The sequence below is a fragment of the Anolis sagrei genome, chromosome 3, assembly GCF_037176765.1.
Source record: "Anolis sagrei isolate rAnoSag1 chromosome 3, rAnoSag1.mat, whole genome shotgun sequence".
Classification (NCBI taxonomy): domain Eukaryota; kingdom Metazoa; phylum Chordata; class Lepidosauria; order Squamata; family Dactyloidae; genus Anolis; species Anolis sagrei.
In genome coordinates, this window is record NC_090023.1 from 103,209,213 (window position 1) to 103,232,570 (window position 23,358).

Consider the following 23,358-nt stretch of genomic DNA (forward strand, 5'->3'; position numbering starts at 1 on the left):
GAGAACAAACAACAATGTTTTAGTTCACGTAAAATAATACTAATACTAATACTAATAACAATAATAACAATAATAATAATAATAATGCTTTATTTATATCCCACCCTATCTCCCTGAGGGGACTCAGGGCCGTTTACAACAGATATCAACAAACATTCAATGTTGCATGAAGCTGAATAAAGACAAAAATAACCAACCCTCCCAAATCCCAAATCCCAAAAATAAATCCAACCTACAGCAGCAATAACACATTATCAAAAATGAATCGATAAATATAATAAATGTACAATTTCACAACTTAGGGATACAAAACATAAATCAAAACAAAACAAGATAAAGTTTATTTTTTTAAATGTAAAGAACTAGCTATTTAACTTCATCCTTTTCCCAAATGTCTACTTTATATGAACCCACCCCCCTCCTCCATTACAAAGAAAGAAAAAGTTATCAATTACAATTTCTAACTTTGAGAAAATGGTGCTCATTTGTTACTACAGGTCCCCCAAGTCCCTGTCACAGATGTTATACTGCCTACTATAGATAGGTAGTACAGACTTCTGGTTGAAATGCTCTTTGGAGGACCAGGTCTATGGACTCGAGTCATCCAATTCTCTTGTGCTGTAGATGTTCCTCCCCAATATTTGAACACCAAACATAGGAAAGCAAAATGGGACCACATGTACTGGCTCTGGACATGCTATCAATAAGCTAAATGCACCCACACTTAAACCGTCTACCAAACATGCAATGCTCAGAGGACAGGACTGGGAGCATACTAACTGTGATAGTAGGATGGCAAACACAATATATATGGGGATGATGGAAATTTGAACATTCCTGATGCAGAATCACCTGACAAGTAATATCTTCCATACATAACTATTTATTATTTTTTTATTTCCTTCATTTCTACCCCGCCCTTCTCCCACAAGGGGACTCAGGGTGGCTTTACATAAGCATCAGTGATGCTATCAACTTATACAGTCAATTAAAAAGAGTAAAGCTTGATTAAAGCATTATAAAAATAATCAAAAAAATCATTTAACATTCAACTAACACAACGCTAAAACCAAGATCCACCCAAACAAATCCAATGTCGTAATGTTCAAATTTCCTTTCCAAGCTGCCATTGTCCTCTGGTCAATGCCTCTAGTCAAATGCCTGGTCCCACAGCCAGGTCTTCAGTTGTCTCCTGAAGGACAGGAGGGAGGTGGCCAGCCTGATGTCCTTAGGGGGGGAGTTCCACAGATGGGGGGCCACTGCTGAGAAGGCCCTGTCTCTCGTCCCCACCAACTGCCTTTGCGAGAGTGGCGGGATTGAGAGCAGGGCCTCTCTTGATGATCTTAAGCTGCAAATGGTTCATAGCTGGAGATATGTTCGGACAGGTAAAATGAGCCAGAATTGTTTAGGGCTTTAAAGGTTAAAACCATCACTTTGAATTGTGCCTGGAAGCTAATCGGCAGCCAGTGAAGCTGGCGTAACAAAGGAGTGATTTGCTCCCTGTACGCTGCTCCCGTTAGCAACCTGGCTGCCAACCGCTGGACTAATTGAAGCTTCCGAGTAGTTTTCAAAGGCAGCCCCATGTACAGAGCGTTGCATGTAACCAGAGCGTGGACTACCGTGGCCAAATCAGAGTTCCCAAGGAATAGGTGCAGCTGGCACGCAAGTTTTAATTGTGCAAAAGCTCTCCCGGCCACCGCCGAGACCTGGGGTTCCAGGCTCAGCGATGAATCCAGGATCACTCCCAAACTGCGAACCTGCGTCTTCAGTAGGAAGGTTTGTTAAAGGATCAGTCAGCACTCAGCAATCACAATGTCTGACTTAAAATTGTTGTTGTCTTCAAAACAGTGTTCTCTTCTTTTTTAAAACAAAAACTACTTACTTTGATAATTCCTTCATTTCTTCTTCATAAACTTTCTTCCTTTCAGACAATTCTTCTGGCAAGTATCGAACTATTAATTCTTCAGTAAGGACGGACTTTTTGTAAGTTCGGCTTGCCAAAAACTATGAAAGAGTAAGTTCACAAATGTAAGTTATTTTGTTTCATATCAATGGCCTATAACTAGACTGGCTTTGAGTAAGAAGACAGAGCCAATATTACCATGGCAATGGTAATCATCCAAATTTTAAGTTTTGAAGTACACAGTTTGCCAACATGGCTTTGTATTATATTTTAGTATCTGGATAAAACAGTTAACAGCCAAGACAGAAATCTCACCAAGCAAAGTAGTGGTAGGGAATAATGCCTAAAGATGAAATAGAATGCCCACTAATACAGCAAGTTATGTTGGCTAGTCTTTCTCTGTCAATCTGGTCTGGGATACACTGCGAACTTTAAAGGAGCTATGGAAGCTGTTGTACCTATTTTAGAGATAAGGCTCAGCACCTAGAACAGCTGGCACCATGTGTATCTGTGCTTTTAAGTTGTCTGTTGACTTATTTCATAGGGTTTTCATAGGCAAGGAGGGGAAATTTCAAATTACCTCCTGAGTTTTACTGGAGGAAGCATTTAACAGTCCAACAATTTGGAAACAATTCATGTTTTTAGACATGCATCATTTTGTGACACAGTAACTCCGTTTTACTAACAAACCAAAGGTTAAACCAAGTTTCTATGACTGGAAAAGGCCCACTTCATAAGCTCATTTTACAGGTCACTGCATCCATAAATAAAAACAGTCAATTTACTAACAGTAAGAATGTTTAACCAGTGTTTTTACATTTTATATTCTTTCATTTAAGCAGTATAGAGATTTGGGGGAGGGGGGGAGAGAGAGAACTTACTTCAGAGAGCTTTTCCTTACAGAGTGGACAATGTGGATTATGGTCCAGACAACGTTCAAGGCATTTGAGGCAGAAGGTATGTCCACAAGGAGTAGCAACAGGTTCATAGAATAACCTGAATAAGAAACATTGGGATTTCAATAAGTACTGGTTACTTCATACTTCCATTTTCCATGTGAGTGTACAACTAACTGCATGAGATGTTCAAATCACATTAAGGGCAATAAAATTGGCATTCAATCTAATAAAAATGACAATTAACCCTTCTCTATGGAGAAGCAACTATCAGCTCAAACTTAAGTTCGTTATTTAAAATGGTCTCTTGACTTATTTATGCAAGATATATATTAACTCTCCTTTAAACCCCTACTACACCATGCTTTAAAAATAACTATATGAGCTGAAAATATGGTTTATTATTTTTTAAGGGAATTACATTTTATGTACTTCTTGTTACGTACTTCTTCCTCTTGCCCTAACCCCACCTCCATTGCAATGCTTAGCAAATATAAGTTGTTTTTTGGTATCTTGGTAATACCTCATGCAGAGGGAACACTCAAAATCTGATGCATCCACAAGGTTTCCAAGTATCTCCTTTAAGGGAAAAGAGGTGGAGTTTCCACAAGCAGCATCTCCATCTTTTTATAGAAAAGTAAAACATACAAAATCAGCAAAACTCAAAAAATACAGGCAATTTTAGCTCCCATTAAGATCATTTGAATTAAACCACCTCAAATAAGCCTGTCTGTGCTACAATAAATTAAGATGTTGGTGTTGTTCTGATGTGACACCTCCAAAGTCATGTGGCCAGAATGACTGCATGGAGCGCCGTTACATTCCCGCCGGTGCGGTACCTATTGATCTACTCACATTTGCATGTTTTCAAACTGCTAGGTTGGCAGAATCTGGAGCTAACTGTGGGAGCTCACCCCACTCCATGGATTTGAACCGGCAACCTTTCGGCCAGCAAGTTTAACAGCTCAGTGGTTAATCCACTGTGCCACAAGGGAGCCCTTATTATTACAAGTACACTTATGGATTTCTTGCATTCTACCAATAGAGAATTAGAACATATTATATTTGCTCTAATACTCACTTTCATTGAATGTACATTTGTAACCCATAAGCATTTCCCCACTCTACAAGAACAGTCTCTTCTTACACAAAGTCATTTGTTGTACTCTACAAACACGGGCATTTTGGTTATTCTGCTTAGAACAGAAATGGATCAGCTAATCCTAGTAAAATAAACCCTAAAACAAAAGTGGCAGAGCAATGCATTCCCTTGCAAAATGAGTACAGAATCTCATAAGGGAACAATGTAATCCACCTTTAGACACAGACCTTTGCGGGGAATTTTACTGGGGACATCCAAGCCTTGTAAATCCCCCACATCAGTAGAGAATTTTCTTTTTAAGCTAGGACTGGGTAAACTGGACAGGATTATTCCCAAAGATTTTTTATTCTCTTCAAAATAGGAATCCAGTATCGGATGAGAAACAGAAGTATCAATATTTCGATATACATCAATCTCTTGAGATGGGTTTTTTGTTAACTTCAGAACAGTCTCCTGAAACAGATAAGAAATGTGACTCAGATTTTTCCATCTCCATTTACCAACTGAAATGTCTGTAGCAATGACTTAAGAATGGTATCACAGCAATTTATTCCATGACCTATGCTAAGTAATGCTTCTACCATTTTCTCACCCTTGTTTCATTACATTCGACTATGTGTCTTATTTACATTAAAAAGTAAGACCCATGCACCCCACCCCTCCAGATCCTATCAAATTACAGTTCTGAGAAGCCCTAGTCACACAGTCAATGGCAAATGCTGGAAATTCCAGTCAAACAATATCTTGAAAGCCACGTGTTTGTCACCCCTATTCCAAGTCAATGAAATAATTGCAAAGCTCTGCTTGCTTGAATAACTGCTGAAACAGAGCAGGTATATTTTAAAAACATTATTATAGATCTAAAAATTATTTCAAGTACTCCTCCAGAATAAAAGGCCAGAAGGGCTTCTGTAGTTAGTACAAACAGTAAGCTTTCCCAGTACTATTAAAAAGAGCTCCAAAACATGCAATATGATTACACATTTAAGTTAACAAATTATTTTCTCATATTCAGCTTATTTTATGTTGAGATCAGGTATTATAGACCCAACTCATCTAGAAACTGGGTAGGAAAACAATATAATAGCCTACATTATGTTCCAAGGACAAATGAAGAATATTCAAGCAAGCAGGTGACATTCAGACTTCCAGCTTTTATATTTAGTATATATGTTCTCCAAGTCTTTACCTTTGAACTCTCTGCAGATGATCCATCTTCTCCAGAAGACTGTGTATTTATGCTACTTAAAAATGCAGGTTTCAACCTTGTATAAGAAGTCCGGTTACAAAAAGGTGTTGTTAGACTATCTTGCACATTTTCAAATGCTGGAAAAAACATGTCGCACATTATCTAGACAAAGAAAAGCACATATAAGTTCAAAAATGTTGATTCACAGCTCAGTGTATCTATAGAAAAACAAATCAATAGAAGGTAAAGCATTCTGAAAAACAGAACCTCATGCTTTCTCACTTCGAAATTGTCTCCCCCCCCCCCCCCCAAATCCTATGAACATATTTTGCACCCGTCCTGGTTATGTGTATCAAATAGATGTTCATTCTCCCTACATCTTTCAAACAAACAAACAAGAACTGTTTTTTCATAATAACAATTATACAAAATTTAAATACTTGCAATATTTGTTATAAATAACAAATAAATGACCTACAAAAAGAGTGCTTTGGAAGTGTTTTAAATGTGTATTCATATATGGCAGGGAATTAGACTAGATGGCTCCTATAGTCATGGTTTCATTAGACTAAATTAAGTTATTAGATGCTAAATCTGGTGCTGAATTCCATAAGCTTATGAGCCACGAAGAACCATTCTATGAAAACAAAAAAACTAGTCTAGCAACTGATTGAGTAACACCTGAGCTGTAGGCTCATGTGCTATATTCAGCTATATTCAGTCAAAACATTATTTATCTGGTGAGCCCAACAAATATAAACACACTGAGAGACTATACTCATCAAACAATATGTACTGTCTTTACCTTTTGGGCTTCCAACTTCATTGAACTCCACTCAGGATTTAAGGCAACACAATAAAGAAACTCCTTCAATGCTTCTTCAATCCTTCCTAATCCAGAAAGAGCATGTGCTTTCACATAATGGCCCTGTATGCATACACATAAGAAATCAATGCATTATAATTTCCAAACCCATAGGCTGTAATGTACTTATAGTCAATCCTTAAATCTTATAAGAACTTCATTCTTTCAAAATAAGGTTGAACCCAAAGAGATGAAAAAAGAGATGAAGGGAATGGAGGATACACAGTTGAGTTTTAGAATAAAGTCTGACCTAGTGCCCTCCCAAATGTCGGACCACTGTTTTTACCCTCATCAACTAGCAAGAACCATTATCATGCTGGCTATTGTGACAGGAGTTCTAATACAACACATCCGGAAGGTGCAAGTATAGACAAGTTTATTTAGGAACTGAATACAAATTGTGACAAATGGCTATGAAATATAAAGCCTGATTCCTTTAAACTTTGAAAATTCACATGGGGAATTCTATGGGTACTAAAAATGTGACTGTTGTTGAAATTAGATTAACTGGAAAGGTTCAGAACCCCAGCATAGTGGTGCATTTTAGACAATCATTGTTGTAATTTTAAACTGATGAAAGATACCTCAAAATCTGTGTGCATGTATGTGCCTTCAGATCGTCTGTCAACTAATGGCAAACTGTAATTACCTTCATCCACAGTTAAAGAAGGAAGTCATATTGAAACCATGATTTATACAGCTGCCTTATCCCAATCTACCATAATTGATTTGTGCAGGTTTGGACTTAGTGACAAGCTACAATTAAATGACACAGTATGAAAATGCCACAAGACAATAAAACTGTAAGAATTTTCATTGGCCAGAATGAATGACTCCACAACAACCATATTTTTTTCACACATAAAAGGCATTTTTCCTAAATTTCTGTTAAAAACAATTTCCAATGTACTCGTGTTCAAATCCAGCCTCCTACTATATCCGGCCTCTACTCTTTTACTTTTTGGCAACTTCAACATACCTTTGGCCAGTGGGGTTTGTTTTGGCAGAGTGCTTCTGCATCATAAAGAGCTTGTTGATAATTCTTCATAGATATAAAAAGTTCTGCTCGCTCTGCTATTAACACACATTTACAGGAAGCTGTAATGCAAGAAGACGAGAACATGTTACTGAAACTTTGTGGTTATGTTCGAAATGAGTAGTTAATGAAATGTCATTTAAGGCCACGAAAAAGTACTGTAGTTTGAATTGGAAAGTACAAATCATTAAGACCCTACAGAAAAAAATGCAAAATTAAAATGAACATACAGGGTTAGTCAAAATGAATAGGCCAATAAGAAAATTAATTGTACCCGAATGTATGTTTACTGTAGCCAAACCACAGCTACGTAGCGACAGATAAACGATCAAAGTTTTTTTTGAGCAACACACATGTACGTTAATGCCGCTAGGCGTCGCTAGGAGTCGCTGTTTTCAAAATGGCGGAATCAGGCAAAGAGAAGGCGTTTTGTGTGATGACATTTGCTAAAACAATGTCAGTAATTACGGTCCAGCGAGAATTTCGAGCCAAGTATGGCAAGGAACCACCTCATCGACATTCCATTGCGAGGTGGGTAAAGCAATTTGAGGAGACGGGCTGCTTATGCAAGGGTAAAACCACAGGACGACCGCGTGTCTCCGAAGACACAGTGGAATCCATTCGTGCATCCTTTCAACGAAGTCCCCAGAAGTCGACAAATCGTGTTTCCATGGAATTGAACGTTCCGCAAAAAACTGTGTGGCGCGTGTTACGCAAACGTTTGCAGTTCAAGCCGTATAAATTGCAAATGGTGCAGGCTTTGAAAAAAGGTGACTATTCGAAACGACACGATTTTTGCGAATCAATGCAGCGAAGACTAGAGGAGGAAGGCTTTGCCAACAGACTGGTCTTCAGTGATGAGGCAACGTTTCACCTGTGCGGGAAGGTCAATAGGCATAATCTCCGCTTTTGGGGATCTGAAAATCCTCATGCCGTATTGGAACATGTAAGGGATTCGCCGAAGGTAAACGTTTTCTGTGCAATAACCAACCGTCACGTGTTTGGCCCATTCTTTTTCGCGGAGAAAACCGTAACAGGCATAGTGTACGCTGACATGTTGTCTGAATGGTTGATGCCACAGTTAGAAGAGAAAGTGCCCGATTTCGTATTCCAACAGGACGGTGCCCTTCCGCATTGGCACAACAGTGTACGCGAGTACCTCAACGAACACCTTCCCAGACGTTGGATTGGCCGTGCTGGAGTGACTGATCTTCCATTCCTCCTGTGGCCCCCCAGGTCCCCCGACCTCACACCATGCGACTTTTCTCTCTGGGGGTATGTGAAAGACACTGTGTTCCGACCTCCATTACCGCTGACCTTGGACGACTTAAAACAGCGCATATGTGCTGCATTCGATGCCATTACGTTGGATGTGCTGCAACGGATGTGGAATGAACTGGACTATCGCCTGGACGTCTGCCGTGTCACACGGGGCGCCCATATCGAACATCTCTGAAGGTGAGACAAAACTTTGATAATTTATCTGTCGATATGTAGCTGTAGTTTGGTTACAATAAACATACATTCGTCTAAAATTAATTTTCTTATTGGCCTATTCATTTTGACTAACCCTGTATTTTATTTTAAACAGGCAAATTTAAAATATTATCAGTTCCTACAAGCTATGCTAGCTTTAAAAGAACAAGATGCTTCAGCCACAAGGCTACAACTACTAATTCTTGTAGTTTTGATACTTTACAAACAATCACTGAACTTTCTAGGACAATCAAAAGGTTGGCTATGTATATACCTGAGATCTGTGTAACAACAATCCTGCCAAAATTAGAAACATAAGAATCGCTAAGGAGGTCCTTTCACTCTTTCAGGCAAGCCTACCAATTTACTGAAATCCAAAGTTTTTCTTTGCAGACATAGAAAGCCTGGAAGCAACTGTGCTTCCAGGCTACATAACAGTTGAATTTGTATGCACATCCCAGACATCACTCAAGAACTGCTTTTATTATTATTTCTGACATACATAATTTAGTTTTCCAACACATTTTAGCATAGGATTTCCAGTAGTTTGTTAATTTGAGACCCCAAATGGGAATGAGGCAGGTGGTAATCATCATGCTATCATTTTGAGTCAATGGGTCCACCCTTTTTCTAATACTCTCTAAAACATCAGATGCAGTAGCAACCAATTTGTAGAAAACACTAGGACCTTCCTTTTCAGATCCTTAGCTGACTACTTCTAAGACATATGTGTGTGAAATCTGTCAGCTTTCAAATCCATATAAAACAGGTATTTAAAATAATGAAATGAAATACTTGCTCATTTAGCACGTTAACTTCTGAAACAAGTACAACGTAGCAGATATAAAACCCAACATCACACCTACACTTTTCATCATTCTTCTCTCTCATTCTCTTTTCCAAATTCTAATTTCACTTTCCCAAATGTCATTCATATCACCCATCACAAGGCCTCTATTGCCAATCATTCTGCAGACAGAGACAGTATGAAACACTTTTCTGGTTAATCAACATTGTGTTTTAGGAAATAAGCTATTTGGTAGACACTCTCATCTAATGGTCCCACATAACTCTAATCAAATTACAAGACACTAAAGTGAAGAAAAGGTTTGCTGCTGTGGCTGGAATAAGAGCTATCCCTTCCTATCATGAGCATGTTTTCTTTTTACTGGGACAGGAGACTAAAAAACAGCATATTTAAAATGTTTTGACCACTGGTTTGAACATCTGGGATTAGAATTTGGAAAAATAACTATGACTGTAACTTTCAGCCGTTGACTATGTTGTTTAAGAGTCTGGGGATTGTAGTCCACAAAAAACTGCTATAATGTTACCTATCTCCAGAGATGTTCGGGTTACAAGATCACCAGTCAAAAAGTACTGAATCCCTCAATTTGAATCCACTGATAATGTTCTGTGCAAAAGTGCTCAAAAATATGTGCCGCAGGGTTCCGTCCTGGGCCCGGTCCTGTTCAACATCTTTATTAATGACTTAGATGAAGGGCTAGAAGGCATGATCATCAAGTTTGCAGACGACACCAAATTGGGAGGGATAGCCAATAGTCCAGAGGACAGGAGCAGAATTCAAAACGATCTTGACAGATTAGAGAGATGGGCCAAAACTAACAAAATGAAGTTCAACAGTGACAAATGCAAGATACTCCACTTTGGCAGAAAAAATGAGATGCAAAGATACAGAATGGGGGACGCCTGGCTCGAGAGCAGTACGTGTGAAAAAGATCTTGGAGTCCTCGTGGACAACAAGTTAAACATGAGCCAACAATGTGATGTGGCGGCAAAAAAAGCCAATGGGATTTTGGCCTGCATCAATAGGAGCATAGTGTCTAGATCTAAGGAAGTAATGCTACCCCTCTATTCTGCTTTGGTTAGACCACATCTGGAATATTGTGTCCAATTCTGGGCACCACAATTCAAGAGAGATATTGACAAGCTGGAAAGTGTCCAGAGGAGGGCGACTAAAATGATCAAGGGTCTGGAGAACAAGCCCTATGAGGAGCGGCTTAGGGAACTGGGCATGTTTAGCCTGAAGAAGAGAAGGCTGAGAGGAGATATGATAGCCATGTATAAATATGTGAGAGGAAGCCACAGGGAGGAGGGAGCTAGCTTGTTTTCTGCTTCCTTGGAGACTAGGACACGGAACAATGGCTTCAAACTACAAGAAAGGAGATTCCATCTGAACATTAGGAAGAACTTCCTGACTGTGAGAGCCGTTCAGCAGTGGAACTCTCTGCCCCGGAGTGTGGTGGAGGCTCCTTCTTTGGAAGCTTTTAAACAGAGGCTGGATGGCCATCTGTCAGGGGTGATTTGAATGCAATATTCCTGCTTCTTGGCAGGGGGTTGGACTGGATGGCCCATGAGGTCTCTTCCAACTCTTTGATTCTATGATTCTATGATTCTATATCTATTAAATAACAAACACAACCAACACAATCTCTAGCAAATCTAGCTGGTTACTGGAGTCCTAACATGTGATGGATAATGCTTTGACTATCTATCACATCACAAAGCATATCTGCAATACTGCTTCAAAACCTGTTTTTCAAGCTCCTAAATATTTCCTTGACAGAAGTATAGACACCTCTCTCTTAGCTGGAAAATGCATTTATTCAAACATAAATTGTGCTGGGATCCTGTTCTAATCACTATTATGAATTGAGGCTGGTAATACTCAACCAGTAGGAATATCAAAAGAGATGTGCAAATCTTTTTAAAAACATGTTAAATATTGTAATGTGATTTTTTTAAAAAATAGAAAGAAATAAGCAAACAATTATACATATCACTTTTTAGCTGATTTATATCTTTTAAAAAGTATTTTTAATTAAATACATAATCATACAATCTGTGAATAGGTAATAGATATCTATTGCAAATACACATTATACATAATGGATTATTTCTATATTATCTATTCGTCTCTTTTAGGAAGTTATTCTTTTCATTTCCCCCCCCCCCCACTCTTTTCCCCCCTCTCTACCCCCCCCCCCACGCCATACCCCTACCACATTTTCCTCTATATCTTTAAGCAAGAACAGAATTTTCTTAGTCTTTGTATAATATTTGTGTTGGCTTTACCATTTTCTATCAATTTCATGCAGATCAACCAGTTCTCTTTAAGTTCTTTTGTTTGGTCCTCCTGCACATTATCTCAAGTTATACAATGTCCGATTGGACTTGTTCAAACAGGTAGTATTACAGTTTTCCATATTCCATTTTTCTGTCTTTCCATCCCCATACTATTACTGCCTTACAGCTGATTATCCGAATTGCCAGTACTGCGAAAATGTATCAAAAGATTTTTCTAAATTCACAAATGTGTAGACTTTTTACTTTTCAACATTATGTTAAAAATTCAACATGTTTAAAAGGAGTATAAGATTTTTTATATTTATTAAATGAATACAAGTTTAAAAGGTAGCATACCCTTTAAATGCCGAGAAACACTGATTTAACCCTTTGGAGTATCATGCTCACTTTTCACCAAAGCTTTTTAATCAAGTGCAACAAACTCTCATTTTGATACCATCTTTGCATCTATATTAACTTTGCAAACAAAATTATTTATATGACCTAGCAAGTACGCTTTGCCTTCAGAATTCTTACTTAAAGGCCAAGGAAGGGCAAATGAGAAGCAGAAGTTAAAAAAGAAAGAAAAGAAAAAAGAAGGCTGAGTATCACTACTGGTTACTAAAATACTATTTAACCATATTAGTGGATCAACTGTGAGTCCTTTATATGTGCATTGCATTTTATTACAATTAAACATGGAAGTATAATCTTTAGCTCTCCAGATTTGGTCCACAACTGTGCTACTCAAAAGTAACCCATGGACCAGTGTTGGTCCAAAGTGAGTTTCCAGGAAAGAAAGAACAAATTGTAACCAGTGACCACAATTAAAGTACTGGTCCTTGGCACATTGACAAAACAAAATCAAACATGGCTTCCTCACATTGGAAAGACTGAGATGCATTGGCCTACAACTCCCACCAGCTTCACTGAACATGGTTAAAGCTGACAAACTGTAGGAAATATAGTTCAAACTATCCAGAAGGCTCCCTCCCCGTGCCCTACAAGTTGTACAGACTATACACAATATTATGGCAGTGCAATCCAACACATGCATACTCACAAACAAGTCCCGCTGATTTCAAGATAGGAGTAACTCCCAAAGTAAATGCATATAGATAGTAGACTAAGTTGAATAGTGCATCAAAGGATTAAAAAGAATTGTTTTAAATAATACTAATAAAATACATGGTTCTATTTTAGAACAGAACTGTGTATTCTGAAGAACTGTAGAGAGGGATTTTCACCACTTCTTGCAACAAAATAAAGAAACAATACAAACCTAGCCTCTTTATAAAGTTTTCTGGAGGCTGTAAAAAAGTCTTTGGGAGATCCATGTGTAATTCTTATGCCTATCCCTGGTTAATAAAAAAAATCCTCAAGCAAGTGGTTTGGAATCATAATTGGGAAGTTTACTTCCTTTTCCTTCGTGTGTTTTGATGAAATCAGTATTGAATACAAAAAGAAAGATTCTTCCACCTTGTTGGAGATGACTTGCAATTCTCATGTAACAAGTGTGCCAATCAAGGAAGATACAGTATTGTTTTCAACATGTTATTTAATGTCATTGACAGAAGAAAACAGGTTTATCCAAGTTTATAACGAAAGTTTCATTTACAAAGACTGCTTACATGATATTTAAACACATTTAAACACAACTTCAAAACAAGTTTGAGCAAGACCCCAAAAGTGCTTACAGCAGATGACAAAGCTAGATGTGGTATGCACAGTTACAGGCATTTTACTAAAAAAAAGTCTTATTTTACAAACAAAAGGAACCTCCAGTTAAAGTGATATAATGACAACAGCTGCCTCCATAAGTTAATACCTTCCTGTTGGACTGCAAGTCCCATCATGTCCAATATTGACTGAAGGTGATAGCAATGTTGAAAGCTCTTATCAGCAGCACAATTAAGAAAGATTTTTATTTGATTAAGAGACAAGGGAAAGGCAATTATAATCAGCAAGTCAGCAAATTAATTACACACTTGTCTGTGCTTTGGTTCAATCACACTGCAACAGAGAATGCAACAATGTCAAGAAGCTTTTCCTTATAACAATATCTCAATCCAAACATCAAAACGCTTCATGGTTAAGGAAGATTTAACTATGGATTGACAATAGGTAACTTCTTTAATAACTCAGAATTTGGAAATGATAACTTGAAACGAGTTTGTAGATCAGGATGAATGCTATGCTTTGGCATAATAAATAAACTGGCTGCTGCTCTCACATTAGATCAAATCCACCCGGCAAATGGGAAATTCTGCACTACTGTACTTTTCTGGTTTATTCTGTAATGCTGTATTTTGCAGGGATGGATAGAGAGCTCTAATAGATTCTTTCAAATTTAATTCTTGTTTTGCTATTTACTTGCAAGTTTTCAAGACTTACACTCTGTTATGTGACCTTAACTGACTGTACATATATGGGCTCTTTGAACAGAAGGGGCAAGAGAGTTGCTGCTAACTGTTGAAATAAATTACAATACAATATGAAATTGTTTGAGTTGTGTACTCCAAATCATTTCTGACTTAGGGCAACCCTAAGGAAACCCCATAACATGGTTTTCTAGGGCTGAGAGAGTGTGACTTGCCCACACTCTCTCAATCTTAGAAATCCTTTAGGATTTCATGCCCAAGCAGGGATATGAACCTTGATCTCCAGAATCTAGTTCAACTGTATTATGCTGGCTCTCACAATATGAAATATGCTATTTATTCAGGACACACCTTCAGAGGTGTATGCTATCCTTTGTTTTGTCTTCATGTCCAAGTTTACTGATCTATTTATTTATTATTTATTTACTGCATTTATATCCTGGCCTTCTCACCCCAAAGGGGACTCAAGGCAGCTCACAACAAAGGCACAATTTGATGCCATAAATACATATATAGAATAAAACAATATATACTTTAAAACCACATAATTACAACATCTCAAACTTAAAACAATTAATTAAAACCACACAATCCAAAAGCATACTCCAGGAGCCATTCCAGCTGACACTTGTATTATACATTATTGCACTGGGAATCATTGTCCAAAGGCTTGGTCCCATAACCATATCTTTATTTTCTTCCTGAAGGACAGGAGGGAAGGTGCTGATTTGATTTCCCTGGGGAGAGAGTACCATAGCCAAGGGGCCACCACTGAAAAGGCCCTGTGTCTCGTCCCCACTAGTTGTGCCTGCAAATAGGATGAGATCAAGAGCAAGGCCTCCTCGGACAATCTTAATCTCTGAGATGGTTCATAGAGGAATATATATATAGACAGGTAAGCTGGGCTGGAACCATTTAGGGCTTTATAGGCTAAAGCCAGCACTTTGAATTGTGCTCAGTAGCAAACTGGCAGCCAGTGGACTGGGGGGTTGTGTGCTCCTTGTACCCTGTTCTAGTTGGGAACCTGGCTGCTGCCCTTTGGACTACTTGAAGCTTCCAAGAAGTCTTCAAAGGCAACCCTACATAGAATGCATTGCAGTAGTCTATTCAGAACATGGGGGACAATACTGAGCCCTGCAGGACCTCACAGGTCAAAGGCTGCAGGGTTGAGCAGATGTCCCCCAGCAATATCTTCTGAGAGAGACCCTCCAAAAAGGACTGGAGCCATTGTAAATCAGTGTCTCCCAGTCCCATTCCCACAAGGTGTCTTAGGATACTATGGTCTATGGCAGGGGTCCTCAAACTAAGGCCTAGGGGCCGGATACGGCCCTCCAAGGTCATTTACCTGGCCCTCGCTCAGGGTCAACCTAAGTCTGAAATGACTTGAAAGCACATAACAATCCTATCTCATCATCCAAAAGCAGGCCCATACTTCCCATTGAAATACTAATAAGTTTATATTTGTAAAAATTGTTCTTCATTTTGATTATTATATTGTTTTAAAGTGTTTTTGCACTACAAAATAAGATATGTGTAGTGTGCATAGGAATTCATTCATATATTTTTTTTCAAATTATAATCCGGCCCTCCAACAGTTTGAGGGACAGTGACCTGGCCCTCTATTTAAAAAGCTTGAGGACCCCTGTTCTACGGTATTGAAAGCCACTGAGAGGTCCAAGAGAACCAACAGGGACACACTCCCCCTGTCCGGTTTCCTGCATAGATCATCCACTAAGGCAACCAAGGCTGTTTCAGTTCCATGTCCTGGCCTAAAGCCAAACAGCAACAAATCTAGATAATATGTTTCTTCCTAGAATCCCTGGAATTGTGAGGCGACCAAACATTCCGGGACTTTTTCCAAGGAGGAGAGATTGGAAACTGGTTGAAAGTTGTTCAATTCAGTGGGGTCTATCTATCCAATGCAATATGTTCCCATTTTTACAAATGTTTTATCAGATAAAATAAAATTAAAATGCATGCTACATTAGATACCAAATACTGATCAACTGCATAATATCTGTGGCTTAGGGCTCCTGACACAAACAAAAAGGTGTTTATCTCACACCAAAGAAGTACATGTAGTCCTTGAAGTATAATGGCAACCATCTGGTTTAAATGTTTTGCTAAAACTGCTAGCTATTAACACAAAAAATATTGCCTGTGACAATTTACTTGCAGGTCTACATGAGGGACAGAAGTGTAGTAACACTTCTTATTGCATGTACCAATATCATCTTCCACAAATACCAGGATGATGCTTATACCAATGAAAACATTTATCTTCAAATCATCAAGTAACTGACTTGACAATGATCAGTCTCTGAGCTAAAAAATTTGCCAGAATTTCAACTTGGACCTTTCTGACCGAAGTCCTCCACCACATGAGGCCACACTGCTAGTATGCAAGGCTGGCTAAGACCGAGTATCTCTATAAATATTTAGAAAAACAAATACAAATGCAAACTTAGATTTTGCCATGCATCCTGTTGTGTAGGAATATCCTGCAGCAGCCTCCAGCCATTTCATAGATCCCCAGGCTCCCCCTGCCACTTATTACAATTGTTCGTCATTTTTACACTAGTCATTCATCATTTTACTATGCTATTGTATATAATGGAACTTAAGCATCAATTGATATTTGTAACCATGGGAGGTTCTGGAACCAAATCCAGCTGAGGGCCTATGGTATTTTCAGTATGTGTTGGACCATTAAATCTTTACTGATTTGGAAATGGATGTGTTCCCCACAGCAAGACAAAACACATGAAAATTGAGTTGGAGGAATATCAGCAAGAGCTGTCCTTTCTTAAGCAACACTCACTGCCATCAAGGAGAAGATGTACAGTTCTGTAGGAACATACATACATTTAATGGTTCCTCTTTCAATTCCTAATGCTTTTAGCAAAAAACAAAAAACAAAAAAACAAACCCTGAAGTTGCTGAAACCAAGGTCCAAAGAAATCATTGCACGAAAATGAATGCAGTCAGCAAATTGGGTATGATTCTTCAAACTTTCTTCTATAGCTAGAGCAAATTCATTTCTTACTTCTCATGTGCTTTACATATAATAGGTCTGAAGTTCAATCACTGACAGCTCCAGTTTTTAAAAAGTTAATGAAGTTGGAATTGCTAAAGATTTCAGCTTGGCCATATGTCAGCTATTGCTGTCATGTTGACTTTGTTGTTTCTTTCATCTGAGTCCACCTCCCCTTAAGATTTTCACATTGTATCCAAACTCCAGTTTAAAACAGTGGGAATAACTGGTGTAACAGACTCTAGAGACGGCCACTTTTTATATTGCTTGTTGTAGGCAAGCTCAACAACTACAGTAGGATCAGCTAGAGCTGAATCCATTCTTCTCAAGCTCATGCTTTATTGCATTGTTATGGTTTCACTGAGATCCAACTTGAGGAATTTATTTCTCTCTTTCAATGCCTATGCTGCTAAAAACAACAACACCCTACTTGGCAGAGCATGAGAAGAAAAGAAGAGGCTGGATGGGCACAAAAAGACTTTGCAAAAATAAGTCTTCATTATCTCAGGTATGCTTATATTCTAACCTGGTTTTAATTCTGGCATAAAGAGCACCGTAAGTCCCACAGGCTTCTACTGTGACCTTGCAGAATAAGGAGCAAGTCTTCAAAGTATGGGATAATATGTTTTTAACAGAGCATCTTGAAATAGAACTCTATTTAATCCCCAATGCTATTAGCACAGCCAAAGAAGAAAACTACATTTAAGAATGAATAATGCTGGGATATATCTTTTAATAATAATTTGGAAGAAGGTATTATATATTTTAATGCAGAACAGAAGAAGCAGTTTTAACCTATGATTTTTATTGGATCTGCTATAAAAAAATACGGCATTTATCTCTAACCAGTGCCTCCATTAAACAATCTTCAGTTCAACTTCATTTTTTTTTTCATTTTGTAATTATAAAAGGGAAAAAACCCCTTATATCTGCTTAAACATTTTAATTTGCAAGGCATATGGAAGCAAAGCAAATGTATACATGTCAATTAGTATTGTGGATTGAGTGTGGAACTATGCTTCTGGAGACCTGGGTTCGAAATCCCACTCGGCCATGAAAACCCAAGTCATGCTCTCTCAGCCTCAGAGGAAGGCAAAGGCAAACACATTCTGAACAAGGGTACTCTATAAATATGTGTTATGGTTATACTCAGATGTAACTTCTGCAACCTCAATTAGGAATTTTAAATGTTTGCACAGCAACTGCTAATTTATTCTCTCCAGACCTGCACAACGTGTGGCCCTCCAGGTGTTTGGGACTCCAACTCCCAGATGCCCTAGCCAACTTGTTCAATGGTCAGGAATTCTGGGAGCTGAAGTATAAAACATCTGGAGGCCTGTAGGTTGCACAGGCCCGCTCTTGTTCTACCCAACCACTAATATAATAGCCCAACAAGTGTTTATCAAGGGTTTCAAAGCCTAACAAGTATCATTAAATAAACAGACTGACAAATTAAATAGATTACAATAGGCAGCTTACAGCTTAATTAACATGAAGGGAGAATAGGATAGAGTAGAATAACAATTTCTGAAACAGTAACTTTCAAGGAAGGACACTAATATTTCCTAAATATCACCACACAGACAGACTTGTGAAAAATGTATTGTTTGCTCATCAAGTTGGACATGGTGATTATTTGCTGCAGAACAGCAAAGTTTTGGAAGTGTGCTGGGAAATAAGACATACCTTCATAGTTTCCATTCCAATTCTGTAATAATTTCAGTGCTGTAGTAATACTATTAAAGTACATTTTCTCTGCAGTATAGTCCAATAAGCTGGATTTCCATCTGATTCTTTTCCACCTCAGACATAGACTCTGCTCCAATCTCATTCTCCAAAAAACAGCCAAGACGGTAACCTACCTGGTGACGTTTGTTTCTATTATGAGCCTTCACATTAATTCATGACGACCCAAGGGCAAACCAATCACTGGGCAACTGTGAACTGAAAGCTATGAAGTACTTCACAAACTAAAAATGCTATTCTATGCATATCTACATTATTGAGAACATCACTTTTCTTGATATTGTTAAGAGGACTCATGGCACTTATGATAGACACGCAAGACAGTGTTTCCAAGTAAATAGGCAGTGATGTGTTTTTTGCAAAAAAAAAAAGTTCAGTGCTCTAAATAGTATTACCTGCTTTAGCACATATTACGTTCAAAGCATTACATGAAAGCCATTTTACCTGAATGTGTCTAATAAAGAAAATGAGAGCCAGTTTGGTATGGTGGTTTGAGAGCTAGACCACAAATCAGGAGACCAAGGTTTAAATCCCTACTCAGTCGTGGAAACCCATGGAATATCCTTAGGCAACTCAGTGTCTCTAAGCCTCAAACGAAGACAAGCAAATTAACTCTGAATATATCTTTTCCCTTCCCCATAAAACATTTGTCTTAAGAGTCATCATGCATTGGAAAGCACACAACAACGATAAAGGGGATAGCATCTACTTCCCTTATACTTAACATAGAATTACTACACCTCAAAGAACACTATTTTAGGGTACATAAAGACAGCTGAAACATATATATCAGCATCTAAATTTTGTTCTGATGAGGTATAGCTGTAATATTTTCAGTCTCACTCATCCTTCTGAACCATTTATCAATTTCGTCTCAAACTGAGAAAATCTGAAAATTGTTCTCCACATTTATGCATATGGCTACCAGTACTAGTCTTCAAGACAATTCTCATAGTTTTTTTGTGTGAGAGTAAAGGTCTCACTGCAGTCTTCATCATGTCCTTGACTTAGCCTTTAGCCACAAGTCTAACTTTTTAATCTTTGAATCTCTCTTCCTGCTTTGTAGTACAGACCCATCTACAGCCAATCGCCATTTTTTTCCTTTTGACAATTCTGACAATGTCAGTATCTCATTTCTTAATAAAGATTGCATCTCCTCATTAGCCATTTGCACCCACCTCTAAAAACCTGAAGAGCTGCATTAAGGGCATGTTAGAATGAACATATATTTATGGCAATACTTATACACAAGCACAACAAATATTATCCAGCTACATAAAGATGAGAGCTACTGACAGTCTCTAGGTAACCATTAACTCCCACTGTATGATGTTTTTAATGCACGTGTACTCAGCAGAACAGCTGATTTCAGAGATGGCAAACGTGATGCTTCTGAAAAAGGAGTGGGTTGATCACTTCCTCTGTGCCATTTCAAAGCACCAAACATAGTTGCTTGCTTAGTGGTCACATATACCCATTATAATATTTTTAAGCTGTGACTTCAAATTGTATTGCAAGTTCATTGATTTCTAAGTGGGTGGAGTGGTAGCACAAAGTGATAAAAAACAACAGTCAGCCCTATACATTTGTTGACATTGGAATCACAGGACCCCCATGAAGTGAAAAACTATGAATTAAAAATGCTCATTTTTATAGTCTTCTTTTCCATCAGCTTATTCTCTCTAGGATCTCTAGGTCCTCCAATCTGCCTCTAAGTCAGTTCTAACAGATGTTGACCACAGAGTCAAACTGGAAGACACAGAGATTCTGCAAGAAATAATTTCAATCCAATTTGCTAATAATCAAATCTGTAAAAATTAAACATGCAAATGTGGAGGATGGACCACATATACAAAATTGACAACAGTAAACTCTACTAGTGCCAAAGCATTAGGATGTGTGCAAAGTGAATTATCCCTGTGGGGTAAAAACATCTCACTAAGAAAAATAAGTCATAAAAACCTAAGACTTAGGTTAGAATAAAACATATTTCCTGGGTCAAAGAATGCCACTGTCCAAAAGATACGTAGTCCAACTTGTCATTGTGCACAAACACTATTTACATACAGTTTCTTTTACCTCCAAGCAGAGGGGAGAGGAACTTTTACTATTTTACAAAGGCTGTATTATCAACATTTTCTTATGACATACACAGTACTCTTTATGGAATATAGGATGAACCTTATTTTGACTCATGTTGCACTTTAGTTTTTTAAACAATCAATTCAGAATATCAGCACTTTGCTATGGATATACACATGGATGGCTCCCCTTTGGGGACCAATGCAAAGAACTTTCCTCAATAAGAGTATCAGTTTCCCATTTGCAAATGAAGATATAAAACTGTGTACATGGAACAAATTATTGACTACTCTTTACCCATTAACATTTTCTTGAGGAAACTGAACCCTAAGAATTCTCTTTCGTAAAAAGCAAAGTCAAAATCAGCTTTAATAAAAATCTACTGGGTCCTTGTTATTCATTTGGTTTTGGTTCCAGAACCCCTTGTGGATACCAAAATCTATGAATACTCATGTCCCATTATATATGATTATGTGCTTATATAAAATGCCAACTTCAGCTTTTTTTAAAAAAAAAAACCATTTAATACAGATGCAGAATCTGTAGAGGGCCAACTATACAGTGAACTAAATGTTCAATTAACTGAAAAATAACAGTTTTAAAACATATATATCTCACTTTCTACACTATTATTCACAGGAATCTCTCTCTTTCTCTCTCTCTATATATATCGAAATAAAAACAAAAATTGCATAAAACCTAACAAATATTCTGCAATCAAAATCATCCCAATATAAACATATCCCCTTAATAGACCGACACAGACATTAGGGAAGGTCTGAAACACTTCCAATGGGCAACGCTAGTAGATATGAATATATTTCTGAGGCATGCTTGATCTATTAAGAATTGAACAATAATTCTCTTTCAAAAAGTAATCACAAACTGGATTGAAACGTTCTCTTCCGAATGGCCTGACACTGAGCCTGTTTTTGTATTAATTACCAAACAACTGCAATAAAGAATTCATTCAACTGCACGTGGTACAGAGGAAGCCAGCAGCTTAGTACAAAACAGCAGTGGGTGTGTATAAAAGAGATGACTAAGTCACTGAGAACTAAGAAACACTGAAAGAGTCAGAAGATAGCTAAAAGTAAGGCCTATGTGAGAGGAAACCTAAGCATCTCAAGTTGGACCCAATCCTCACTTCTTCTTCTTTTTGTTGTGTCAGGAGCGACTTGAGAAACTGCAAGTCGCTTCTGGTGTGAGAGAATTGGCTGTCTGCAAGGACGTTGCCCAGGGGACGCCCAGATGATTTGATGTTTTTATCATCCTTGTGGGAGGCTTCTCTCATGTCCCGCATGAGGAGCTGGAGCTGATAGAGGAAGCTCATCCGCCTCTCCCCAAATTTGAACCTGCGACCTGTCGGTCTTCAGTCCTGCCAGCACAGGGCTTTAACCCACTGCGCCACCAGGGGCTCCACCAATCCTCACTGAATTCAATGGTATGTACTCCTAGGTAAATGCATGTACTCAGTGTTACTCCTAGATTTAGAAGCCTTGTGTTGAAAGCAGGATATATAGTAAAAGATGTTGAAAAGAGTCGTCTTGGAAAAGGCAGAAGAATAAAGTATAACAGCTGTTGATTTTCACTTGGACATTTGACACAATATAATGCTGACAGAATTGTATATCTCAAGTAGAGATAACCTGGTATGTAATCAAGATACACTATCAAAACCAAAAGTCAAAATTTTACCAAGAAAAGATTGTCTGATAAAGAGACTTTACAAACAGGTGGAACTGGCTTATCGTTAGTTAGAATGGCAAGTGTTCCATTTACATTACTGACAGACTTTACATAATAGCCCTATTTTGCCACTACCACACTGATATTAACAAAAAGGGATGAGAATAAAAGTAAAGTATGTGCATTTAGTGAATATACTTCAAAACAATTTTTTTAAAAAACCTTATTACTAGGTCATGAAACTCAGACCTTCAGAACCTTGGCTTTCTTAATCAGTTTCTCTACATTTTTAAAACTTATCAGTAACATCATCTCTGGTTCCAGACTACACTGCAAGTATAACTGCATATGCAAAAGAGTAATTGTTCAAAAATGGCACTGAATGGAAACAGATCACTGCCTCAATTACGTAGTGAAATAATTTATTTTTATTTTTGGCATGACATTAATAATAAAGCTGACATATGAAACTGGAGGACCAATCAACAACTGTGCTTAAAAGTATCCAACCACTTTTAGCACTGGTTTCACAATTAGTCAAACTGATAGGACTATGATGAAACATACCTTTGCTTAAATGCCTTCATTTTCTTTACATTAAAGGAAGGATTTCCTTTGTTTGGATCAGTTTTGTCTATGTGGGACCCAATTAAATTATATCCCCACAATGCAGAATTTTTTCCAATACAATGGGCCCACTGTATTCATGAAGGCTCAGTTCAATGCATTAAGATAAAACACTTCTAATCATACCCCATACTTGTAAATGGAGGTGACATGGAGGCAAACACTTCACCATCATGTCACCATCATTTAATAATTTGGGCTGTGATGATCTGTGGTCAATGGAAATTATGGATCCTGAGAGCACT

General features: G+C 37.9%; 1 protein-coding gene across 1 annotated transcript in view; it reads right to left on the bottom strand.

Moving 5' to 3' along the window:
* Nucleotides 1-23,358, bottom strand: part of LONRF2 (LON peptidase N-terminal domain and ring finger 2) — a 46,342-nt gene that overhangs the window by 11,894 nt on the left and 11,090 nt on the right. The window contains exons 2-8 of the mRNA XM_060769768.2: nucleotides 6,935-7,053; nucleotides 5,896-6,018; nucleotides 5,091-5,252; nucleotides 4,129-4,354; nucleotides 3,323-3,422; nucleotides 2,785-2,899; nucleotides 1,883-2,004 (exon numbers count right to left, since the gene is read on the bottom strand). Of these exons, the coding sequence (XP_060625751.2) occupies nucleotides 1,883-2,004; nucleotides 2,785-2,899; nucleotides 3,323-3,422; nucleotides 4,129-4,354; nucleotides 5,091-5,252; nucleotides 5,896-6,018; nucleotides 6,935-7,053 (967 nt within the window). The remainder of the gene's footprint in view (nucleotides 1-1,882; nucleotides 2,005-2,784; nucleotides 2,900-3,322; nucleotides 3,423-4,128; nucleotides 4,355-5,090; nucleotides 5,253-5,895; nucleotides 6,019-6,934; nucleotides 7,054-23,358) is intronic.